This window comes from Phyllobates terribilis, unplaced genomic scaffold (assembly GCF_046119375.1).
Source record: "Phyllobates terribilis strain yellow unplaced genomic scaffold, ASM4611937v1 Scaffold_3__8_contigs__length_932513732, whole genome shotgun sequence".
Classification (NCBI taxonomy): domain Eukaryota; kingdom Metazoa; phylum Chordata; class Amphibia; order Anura; family Dendrobatidae; genus Phyllobates; species Phyllobates terribilis.
Genome location: NW_027362763.1, coordinates 471,556,500 through 471,568,748, shown reverse-complemented (window position 1 = coordinate 471,568,748; position 12,249 = coordinate 471,556,500). Strand labels below are relative to the sequence as shown.

The window sequence follows — 12,249 nt, the reverse complement described above, 5'->3', positions numbered from 1 at the left end:
GCTGGGTCCTGTGTAATGTTTGTGGTTAGTAATGTGACATCGCGCCTGGGAGAATCGTCCTGATGCAATGCTGCTGGATGCTACTGTCACTAGGCCTTTTATTAGTGGAATGCCTGTTGTGAAATAATGCAGCGGTGCCTAGTTTAGTGGCATCCCACTGGGCATTTACTTGTGTATCCACATAAGGGTTGGAAAGTTGGAGGTTGATTGGGCAGACACCTGTTCATTGTGCAGTGTAAATGCACCTTGTGGGCAACTAGTGTTTCCACTAATTTTGCTGTGTAAGCTTCTGATTACATGATGAATGAGCAAAACACTTGTTCATAGGGTAAAAGTATGTTTTGTTTTGCACAAAAGATCATTGTTTTTAGCAGCACATCATCCTGTATTATCCAGACTTGCACTACTGAGGACAATGTCAATCTATGTGCACTGTACAATCTATTACTGGTCATTCTGTTTACATATTATGTGGTCTGCCTGTTTAAACAAGCTGCTGAATGATGACAAATCAGCATATATATATATACCTAATAGTGGTAATTTAATGCCGCAGATTGGAAATGGACTTTTAGTGTGATGTGGCTCCCATTGCTACAGTGCGCATTCCTCACTAACCAAGGTACTGCGCTAGAGCTGCTAGCAAGTCACTGTGAGCCCAACAACGGAGGAACTGTATTGAGGCCTAGGATGAGCTGGCAGGGAGCAGAGTCTCTAGTGTTAAGAGTCCTTAACAGGTCAGATGTCAGTATGGAGAATAAAGTCACTCAGAATCTTAGAGAGCAAGGCCTTCAAAAAGTACACCCTAAAGAGTTGCATGTTTCCAACAAGAGACTGTTTAAGCATTGTGGTTCTCCGTAAGAATTTTTAGGTCATTCATGTTGTAACCAACATGCTTAAGTTCTATAACTTATAATCACAATATTTCTTCATAGATGACTACACATTGTAAACTAAAACAAGTCCTTTGCTTATTATTATGTGCAGGAATAGTTACCCTGTAGCGAATCGCATTGGACCAGCAAAAGCACAGTCACAGACGCACTTTGCGCAAGCCACCACTACTAGGCAAGTCCTTAAGGGCAGGGATATTTTTCTTCCACTCCCAAATGGGAGGAGGGCTTTACAGAGCCCTTTTCAGACTGCTTTCGCAGGATAGCTGGCGTCTGGTGATGCGGATAATGTGGAGTCAGGTACAAGAGTAAATTCCAAGCTAGCAAAAAACCCAAATGAAAACGAAAGGGAAACCCAGGGACAATAGCTAATAAGGAAGAACCAATAAAGACCATTAGCAATTACTAAGAAGCAACCAGAGCTCAATCAGGAAGCACTCACCATGCACCTATGCAATGGAACTGAATAAACTTCACTGAAGCAGGCCTTATATAGTCAGCCCAAATCCAAGATTAACAATCAGGTGATGCATTCTTCCCAGTCATGTCCAGGGAGCCACTCCTTGCTCATCTGAACAGCAGGGTGCACAAATTCCCACCATTGGCTAACACCAGGCAAGGCCGCCTCCTGCATTGCCTGGCAATCGGGAGACACAATGTCCCATGTCTCCCGGGCCGCAAAACTAGTGAGAAGCACAGCGTCCCGTGTTCTCACATCGCTCACCACTTTCAGACACTAGGCACCACCGTGTGTAGTCACACCACCCAAGTGCATGCTAGCTCTGCCCCCCAGCTCGGACAGACCAGCGGAGCAGTCTGGAAACTGGAGAAGGACTATTGCCTCCACGGCAGGTATTCCTAACACTTATTTCTTGATTAAAGGGGTTGCCTACTAATGGATAATCAAGCTCTTATCAATTCAGACCTAAATTAAAATAAATACAGTATATGGTCACCTCCTGCAGCCGTCCCATTCCAGCAATGTTGGTGATGCTGTTCCCAGAGAGTGACATGACATTGTTGTCACGTGCAGGCTGCAGTCAATGAGCATCTGCTGGTCATAGTAGACTTCCACCCTGATGGAATATTAATTGGCTTCAGCCAATGTCAAATCACACTCCGGAAACAGCGACGCAACATCATTAGAACGGTATCGCTGCAGGAGGCAAGTATCTATTGTTTTAGTTTTAATTGGTGTCCTACATTTTTTAAGATGGGTTTTCCAGTAGTGGACAAACCCTTTAACTTAACCAACAGTTAACTTTATCCTATATTCAGTTCAAATGCAAGAGAAACATTCTGGCACCACGCTATTTTTTCAGAGGATCAATCACCAGGGCATAATTCAAACTGTGTGCTTCAAGACTTAAATGGTGGTGCACATCCAAGAAATATTTCAATCACAAGCAAGAATAGAAGGAAAGGCAGCACTCACCCAGTCTTCTTTAAAACGTTCCTTTATTTTTGTGTGCGGAGCATTTCAGCGTGCAGCATTGGACTGAGACGCCGAAGGGCATGATGACCTTTGCATGTCAAATTCATGACAAGAGTTGGCGTTGCTTACACCACAAATCTTATTCCATTCCCCGACTGGAGTAAGATTTATGGTGAGACACACACGGAGGTGCACACCACTTTAATGCAACCTTAATTTTAGTGCTACTTTTTTTTTTAACAGAAAATAACTGCTAAGTATATAAAAATCATTTGTACTATACCAAAGGTGTTGATAACCTTTCAGAGGGTTTTACAGGAGTTCAAAAATAGAAAACTTGCTGCATAATAAATTGTCCTATGGAAATAAACTTTAAATGAGTAACTTTTGGTCAGTTTGTTCGTTTTTTCTAGACCTAATATTCGTAACTAACAGTCCCCAAATTACATTTCAAACAGTTCATTGTTCCTTGCTGTCCCTCTCCTACCTGATTCATAAAGCATGTGCAGTACCAAACAGTGACGTTAGTCCATGTACCTGCCATTGGTATAGACAAGTACGTTGGTAGTATAGATCACATGCACAATAAATGAAATTTAAATGGCATTTAACGACCAGCAACACAAAAAGGATTTGGGCCAAATGACACCATTGCAATTTTGAGGATAGTTTGTTTAACCAGAGTTACTTTATAAAGTTAAAGGTGAGTGCATAAGGTTTTTTTTTATTTAATAAAATTAAATCCCAGAAAACCCCCTAAGATAATATATCCAAGCCTATATGGATTCTACACAGCAAAAGTTGAGACATTGTGTAAAAGCTATTACTTTACCTCTCGAATAATGAGAAATAAATAAGTATAACATTATTAATTGTTATGGCTAGCATATGCTCTACATACAGTGCCTACAAGTAGTATTCAACACCCTGCAGATTTAGCTGGTTTGATAAGATGCAAATAAGTTAGAGCCTTCAAACTGCAAACGAGAGTAGGTTTTATGAACAGAAGCATAAATCTTACAAACCAAAAAGTTATGTTGCTCAGTTGAATTTTATTAAATTTTAAACATAAAAGTTTGGGTCAATTATTATACAACCCCTATGTTTAATATTTTGTGGAATAACCCTTGTTTGCAATTACAGCTAATAATCATCTTTTATAAGACCTGATCAGGCCGGCACAGGTCTGTGGAGTTATCTTGGCCCACTCCTCCATGCAGATCTTCTCCAAGTTATCTAGGTTCTTTGGGTGTCTCATGTGGACTTTATTCTTGAGCTCCTTCCACAAGTTTTCAATTGGGTTAAGGTCAGGAGACTGACTAGGCCACTCCAACACCTTGACTTTTTCCCTCTTGAACCAGGCCTTGGTTTTCTTGGCTGTGTGCTTTGGGTCGTTGTATTGTTGGAAGATGAAATTACGACCCATCTTAAGATCCTTGATGGAGGAGCGGAGGTTCTTGGCCAAAATCTCCAGGTAGGCCGTGCTATCCATCTTCCCATGGATGCAGACCAGATGGCCAGACCCCTTGGCTGAGAAACAGCCCCACAGCATGATGCTGCCACCACCATGCTTGATTGTAGGGATGGTATTCTTGGGGTCGTATGCAGTGCCATCCAGTCTCCAAACGTCACGTGTGTGGTTGGCACCAAAGATCTCGATCTTGGTCTCATCAGACCATAGAACCTTGAACCAGTCTGTCTCAGAGTCCTCCAAGTGATCATGAGCAAACTGTAGACGAGCCTTGACATGACGCTTTGAAAGTAAAGGTACCATACAGGCTCGTCTGGAACGGAGACCATTGCGGTGGAGTACGTTACTTATGGTATTGACTGAAACCAATGTCCCTACTGCCATGAGATCTTCCCGAAGCTCCTTCCTTGTTGTCCTTGGGTTAGCCTTGACTCTTCGGACAAGCCTGGCCTCTGCACGGGAGGACACTTTCAAAGGCTGTCCAGGCCGTGGAAGGCTAACAGTAGTTCCATAAGCCTTCCACTTACGGATGATGCTCCCAACAGTGGAGACAGGTAGGCCCAACTCCTTGGAAAGGGTTTTGTACCCCTTGCCAGCCTTGTGACCCTCCACGATCTTGTCTCTGATGGCCTTGGAATGCTCCTTTGTCTTTCCCATGTTGACCATGTCTGAGTGCTGTTCACAAGTTTGGGGAGGGTCTTAAATAGTCAGAAAAGGCTGGCAAAAGAGATCTTTAATCCGCACATGTGAAGCTCATTATTCTTGGTGCCTGAACTACTTCTTAATACTTTAGGGGGACCAAACAGAATTCTTGTGGTTTGAGGGGTTGAATAATAAATGACACTCTGAATTAACTTTTAACGTTTAAAAAAAAAAAAAAAAAAAATTTGCTGCAGTGCATTTCCCACTTCCAGGCTGATCTACAGTACAAATGTCACAATGCCAAGTTAATTCCGCATGTGTCAACCAGCTAAATCTGCAGGGGGTTGAATACTACTTGTAGGCACTGTAAATGAGTTTATCATGGCAAGTAAATTAGCATAATAAAATCTTAAAGAAACTAATGTGAATAGCTAGAATTTAGCATATACCAATGACTAAATATGCTACTTAGTTTATAATGTGCACATAACGTTTTTTTCAGGCAGGTCCATTCCGAAACTATCCTGAAACTGCGCTAACTAAACTCTCAAAAAAATGAAGATATGCATTTCTATGTAAAAATTACTTTCTGTTCTTATGTTCAGTATTTTGTGCATTTTTAACTGCTTCAGATTTCCAAAGACGCCAGTTTTAAAAATCGACATGTCTATTCTTCAGAAGTTTTCCACTTTGAAGACGCTCTATAATAAAGATGTCCGGGTATCTTTTTGAGCATTTTTTAAGAGTTCTGGCTTGGAAAACCGCTAACAGTTTTCTCACTGTTAAATGAAGTTAAAAAAATGTCTGGAAGACACCACAAAACACTGGAAATATTCTCAAAAAACTGAATCAAAACACTGGAAATATTCTCAGAAGACTTAAGCAGTCGAAAACATTGAAAAAGTGCTCAGAAAATTACCAAAAATATTAAAAATAGATGCTTCAGGAACAAAATCGCTTGAGTTTCCTGATGCGTTTTCTGATTGAAAATTTCCTTGGATTTGCCCGCCTTGGAAAATACATCACGTGCACATAAGCTTAGGCTATGTTCAAAAGTTGCTTTTCTGATCTATTTGCAGTAAAAAAGCTGCAGACAAAAGCAAGTTTTGATGGCTTTTTCTCTGCTTTTCTTGCTGCGTTTTTCAGGATCCCAAAGTTCAGCTTTGCTTCCACCATACAAGCATGAACAATACAAGGAGTTAGGCCACCAATGCAAGATGTATATGAAACCATAAAACATTTTTATCTTTAGAAAAAAAGGCAATTAGATCAAATTATCAGGCATTGTTTATTTCACACGCTGGTCATGCATTGAGATGGGCATGCTTTATTTATTTTCAAACATAGCACTAATTTAATTAAACTGTACTAATAGTAAGAGCCATGCTCATGTGAGGATACCAAGACAGTTTGGTGTAAACTTGGGAAAATCCCCAAAATAATGGGTTTCACATCTTGCTGTTCCTGCTTTTTTTTCACTTAAAATGCTGCAAAAACTGATATTTTTTTGCTTCTTCTTTTCACTTACTCATTGCTTTCTATGAGTGAAAAAAACGCTGCAAAAAAGGCTGCAAAAACGCTGGAAGAATTGATGTGCTGCAGTTTAAAGCATTGCAGCAGTTTTCCAATTCAGTCAGAAAATAAAATCAAGAGTGTGCAAGAAATTTCTGAAATCTCATAGCTTTTGCTGGTACTGTAAAACGCCGCTTTTAATTTGCATACAAAAAAACACAGCAAAAATTCAACGTGTGAGCGTAGCCTTAGTGTAAAGAGCAATAATTGTGAAACCAAACAAACCACGGTATCACCTGGCCCTCACCAGCAATGGACTTCCATGTCAAAAGCTGTAGTAGGAATATCATGTTATGACAAATTCCTCCATGCTTCAGTGACCCTTAGCCGTGCCAACCACAGAGCTAGCCAGAATGTCCCAATTTAAAGACCTCTGTAGCCTCAGAAAAAAACTTCATAGCACCTTGTCACTAGACCTCAGGAAATACAATACTTACTCCAATCTCTCCCACAGCTAGAGCCCAGTCCTCAGGAGAATAGGCACAGTGGAATTCCTTGGAAGTAAGATGTCAGGAATAAGCAGGCTGTGATAGAACATTTCTGTCAGGACAGTAAAACCGTCCAGCTCAATTTGGGACATATGGAAGGCATGAATAACCAACATTCTTATTGGACATATTACACAACTCCACCTTTTTAACACATACATGTGACGCTAATCCATTTGTTTGTATTGCAGGAATACAATATAGCAACCATTGTTATGAGCATGGCAGGAAAGTTTTCAATAGGTACTGCATTTGGATTAATTTATCTGTACACAGCTGAACTATATCCAACAGTCATACGGTAAGAGGATTTGATGGATTGATATAACCTATTAAGTATACCTTATGTGGAGTCTATCACCCTCCAAATACCTTTTAGATTAACTGTACAGTGATATAGAGGACTTTCCCCCTATAACAATCATACTAGCACTGTACTTGTTAGGCTATGTTCACGCATTACCTTTTTTCAGCTTTTTTTAATGCAGCAAAACCTGATCTCTTGGAAGGAAAGAAGCTGCGTCAAAAACACAGGTTTTGTTGCATTTTTTGGTGCGTTTTTAGTGTGTTTTTCAGGATTCCAAAGTTCAGCTTTGCTTCCACCACAGAAGCATGAACACAGGTCACCAAATCAAGACATATGTGAAACCACATTAACCAAAATTTCAAATGTAACAGTGGGGAAGGTGAATTGTTCAGGAATAGTTTACCTAAGACACTGGCAGTGCATTGAGTTTGTATGACACTATTTACTTTCACACTATGGTCTGCCATTCAGTTGCACAGGAATTGTTCTACTTAATACCTCCCTGGGTCACAGGTATTGTTCAATCTCACCAGTAGCTCAGCCAATGTTTACACTTTACACATCACTAATTTAATTAAACTATCCTAATATAAACTACCATCTCAGTAACCAAGACAAGATGGTAAAAATACAAAAATAAATGTGTTTCACATAGTGTTGTACTTGCTTGTTTTCATTAAAAACGCAACAAAACCTGATAGCTATGTTCACACTAGGCGTTTTTTTTTAGCAATTTTTCCCTACCCATTACTTCCATTGGGTGAAAAACGCTGAAAAAACGGTGAAAGAAGTGACATACTCTATTTTGCAAAAAAACATGCAAAGCACAAAATCCTGATTAAAAAAACCAAGATGTGTGCATGAGATTTCTGGAATCTCATAGACTTTGCTGATACTGTAAAAGGCAGCTGCAAATTTGCATAAAAAAGCATCAAAAAACGCTGAAAAAACCAAGATGTGTGAACATAGCCTAACTGCTATAGAGCTTGTGAAAATAACATTTAATTCATATGAAAAGGAGCGGGCTACGGTGCACCCATGACGTGTCCATGAGCTGGGTGAATTGTTACACCCCCTTAATTTGCTTCTTGGGGACTGCCCTAACTTGCAAAGGACAGCTCTCACTCCTAGAGCGAACACCGCCCTGCGTAAGTGCGCATGCGCAGTGAGACTATGATACTGGCTGTGGCAGCTGCACGCACAGAGTGGCTGGGCGTTCTCCTACTCGGCTCTCTGCGGACTCGACTTGCTATACTTCCTGGTGTATGAGCAGCATCAGCAGAAAGGAACCAGGAAGGAAATGTGCCCATTCACCACTGTGTGCTCACGGCCAGTACAACCAACATCAGTGCCCATACAAGCAGGGCAGCTTTTGGTCTAGGGGTGAGCGCTGTCTATTACAAGGTAGGACAGTCCTCAAGATGTCAATTGAGGGGGCGTTACAATGTAATGGTTATAGTGACTCCATTGATGCACTGAAGCCCTCTTATTTGCATATGGATTAAAAGTTATTTAAGAAGCACTGTTCCAGGAACAGGTGGAGTGCTAGTTTATTGTAGGGGTGAAGTCTTCCATATCACTGTATAGGTAGTCTAAAAGTTATTTATGGGTGTGATAGATAAACTTTAAGATGTTATTTACAAAATGTATCAGGTGTCATTTTGAGCAGTTCTTTTTCTTGCAATTCTAGATCCTTGGCTGTTGGTAGCGGGAGCATGATGTGTCGGATTGGCAGTGTGGTTGCTCCATTCTGTGTTTACCTGACAGAAGTATGGATATTCATGCCACAGGTACTGGCTCTCAGACTTCTCTAACTTTATTGGCATATGTAGCATAATAACTCAGGAATTCATTGTTCCATATTTGTATGGTTTTAAAATTGTATGTGACAGTCTCATTTTTCTTTTATGGCGGGAAGTCATCTATCAATTGATGCCACTTTTAGCTAAAACAGAGAAAAATTTCATGAAAATTATGTGTTGTGCCAAATTTGTTTGCGTTGTGCTCGCCAAAATGCTTAAAAGTGTGCCTGGTTTTTATAGCTGTAGATTTAATCTTTTGTCTTATTAGCTGAAGGTGTGCACCTCTTAATAAATTTGGTACATTTTTATCCAATGAGGTATGGTTTAAGACTGGCACATGAGATGGCAGGCTTAATAAATGTGCCCTTGTAACTTTATAGTGGCTTTCCATACTATATTAGCCCAAAGTAACATGTTTAATTTGTATTTTCTCAGCTACTTGTAGGTATCATGGCCTTAGTCACTGGTATTTTAACACTTATGCTCCCGGAAACACTTGGAAAACCACTGGTGAATACTATGGAAGAAGCTGCAGAAATAGAGAAAATGAAAGAAAGCAAAATGAAAACATTACTGGAACCTAATGGTGTTGTGATGGAAAAACTAGAATCTTCTGGTGCAGATATCTCTGATGAATCTTTGATGCACAAATTCTAAAGTTTCTTACCATGTCATGTACATTCTCACATACACAATAATCCTCTTGAAAACCAATGATCTTTTTTGTATGGCGTAAAAAGTTTGCAGGACGGACTGAAACTTTCCATATAATATAGAAAATCAAAGTCACAAACATCAACTTTTGTGAAACAACTCAAGTCATTGCAGTGTTTGAATTTTAGCAATCTGGCAAAGAGAAATGGTTAAAGGCTATGAACACTTTCATGTAGAATTTGTTTTATTATTCATTTGCTTCCTAAATGTAAAGTTAAACAACTTTCCAAATAGTCTTCATTATTTTTTTTATTATTTTGCTGCTGCAGTGTTTGCAAGTCCTTTACCTAGCCGCCTGCTTTTCAAAATTAATTCAAATCAAATTCTGCACCTTGTTATGATGGCTGTCTCTGTTCTCCCCCTCCCTTATCAAAGTGTAAGGCTAGTTTCACAATCCAACAATCACTGTCCAAGTACGGACCATGAAAGCTGGACCAGCCGTCTGACCCAAACTCAACTGCTTTATACATATATACCTGTGAGGCTGTTGAATTTCGGTCAGGTAATCTGCGGCCAGTCCAGACATTGTGATCTATATGTTAAATATGTGAAAACGGCCTTAGAGATATCAGCTGGGTAGGCGGGGTGATTATACTCATATCTCCACTCAAGTGGAGAGAAGTGAAGTATCTATGGTCTCAGGGATGGGGTAGGTTGCATGGAAAGAAAAAGCAAGATAAGGAGGAAAGCACAAAAAGAGGAAAGAAGTTTGGTATAAGGCCACGGCCGCACTATCAGTATTTGGTTAGTATTCGGTCAGTATTTTCTCTCAGGAGTGGGAACCAAAACCAGATGAGGAACAATCAGAGAAAAGGTATATTAGAAACAAGTCACCAATTCTGCATTTATCACCCACTCCTGGTTTTGGCTCCCACTCCTGAGAGAAAATACGGACCGAATACTGATAGTTGGGCCGTGGCCTTAGAGCTATGCTGATACTTAAAGTTCATAGAGTTCATATCCAGCATGTATTACTGGGATGGAAACTCCAACAAGAGAAACTTGGAGCAGGTTGTAAACTGCATGTGGTGATGGCTGGGTTGAAAATGAATGAAGGTTGTAGTTATGTTTTTTTAACTAAAAGTATCCACAAATGCATATAAAATATATAGTTTTCCATGTCAGAGGTGTCCATAGCCTTTAACACCTCTCACCTCAATACCAAAGCCGGGCAAACTCATACCGTAACACTTGATTTATACTCTGACAGTTACTTTATAGCTGTAACTGATTATGGGATCATTCTATTTTTGCTTGAACTAATGGACTAATCAACTCTGAATCACAATGACATTCAAGCTGCTACTATGAAGACAAACATTTTACATTTTTAGTTTTAGAATTTGGTTTAAATGTATTTTGCTGTTAACTGTTTTGTTTATATAATGGCAAAGATTGGTAGAATTAAGATAAGTTAAATATTTTTTAACAAGTACAAGTTAACAATGTATAGCTTGCAGACCATTCTGTTAGGTGTGTAAATTAGACGGTGGAGGTTATTTGCTTTAGCACATATTTTATAGTGTGAAATGTCTAGAGAAAAGGCTCCGTCTGATTAATCGCAGAAGAAAAAAGATGGTTTGTTCAGCTCATCTCACGTATGAAAATATTGAAAAAAGACGAACTCTCAAGATGTGTGCGGACAATGAATCCTGGTTGGAGAGGATAGTTGTGAAGTCAGTGAAAAATTGGTAGTTTGTTCAGCACTCAATCTCCAGATAAAAACAATAGAAATTTTATTGGTCCATTTTAAAAAATAGAAAAACACAAATTTAAAAACAAGACATCGTGAAAAAAATCTCATGAGCACCTACGCGTTTCTAACCTACATATATAAGTGGTTCTTAATCATGGCATTAATGTAAGTCAATTCTGTGTTTTATATATGTGTCTGTATTCAGTAAATTAGCAGGGCAACCCAGCCCAAACCGGGCATGTGCATGTTCAATTAATGAACAAGCTAATATGGAGTAAATCCAAAAAAGTCTGCTACAATCCCACTGGAACAGTTGCGTTTGGTAGTTTTTTTTTGTGTGTGGGCTTTGTGTGTAAACCAAGGTTGTTCAGAAAAGACCTTACACATTTTGAGGGATTGTATCGTCTCCGATCTCGAATTAATCATCATATCCCTCTTATCATGAGTTTTAACAGAATTGGAAAGAGATTAGCTTCTTCCAGGATTTGTAGTCCTAGGAGATCTAGCCCCACTGCTGACAACCAGCTCCTGCAAAACCGGCTCATAGGCGTATGAAGCGATGAAATCCCTTGAGAATCCTGCTTACAACAATTCATCACTGTGTATTACAGCACTGAAAGTTGTACTCTGTAGAATACAAGAGGGGGAGTTGTAAGAGAATGGTCAGCCATAAAACACCCATCTTGTACAAACGCTAGCAAACTAACTTTGCAACTAATGAGATGCAGTTTCTGAAGTTCTCCCTGGAGTAGAGACATAAATAACATAAGTGTCACTAATAAGTAGGAGCAGTGGCACTTGGTGGTTAAGAGGTGATACATGGTAGTGAATCGGGAATATGTTGAATTGATATATAAACTTAGTTGTCCATAGAACTATCAGTGTTTGAAGAGTTATGTGAGTTGAGGCGCCTTCAAAGATTAGAGATGTCAATCATAACGACAGTATTGAATTAGAAGGAACATGGGGGCCTATAGGATTATAATGAGTTTTGCCGCACTGCTTGTAAATATTGTCATTTTGTATCATTGCATGATTTGTGCTGCAATGTATATGCCTTTCTTTGCAGCATTTAGTTTCATTTGTCTATCCATGTATAAAAAGCCCCTACACCCTAGTTCGGACACCTGTGTGTGTCCTCATGCTTCAGCTAACCTGTCTTCGGTATCTGCTCTGTTGCCCTTCTCTAATAATCCTCAGTCCCTGCTTCAAGAAGGATTGTCTATAGT

At 39.6% G+C, this 12,249-nt stretch overlaps 1 protein-coding gene across 1 annotated transcript in view; it reads left to right on the top strand.

Moving 5' to 3' along the window:
* SLC22A16 (solute carrier family 22 member 16) overlaps positions 1 to 11,790 on the top strand; it is a 121,054-nt gene extending 109,264 nt beyond the window's left edge. Inside the window, exons 6-8 of the mRNA XM_073675857.1 lie at positions 6,693 to 6,802; positions 8,499 to 8,598; positions 9,046 to 11,790. Coding sequence (XP_073531958.1) covers positions 6,693 to 6,802; positions 8,499 to 8,598; positions 9,046 to 9,267 — 432 coding nt within the window. The 3' untranslated portion in view covers positions 9,268 to 11,790. The remainder of the gene's footprint in view (positions 1 to 6,692; positions 6,803 to 8,498; positions 8,599 to 9,045) is intronic.
* The last annotated feature ends 459 nt before the right edge of the window (positions 11,791 to 12,249 follow it).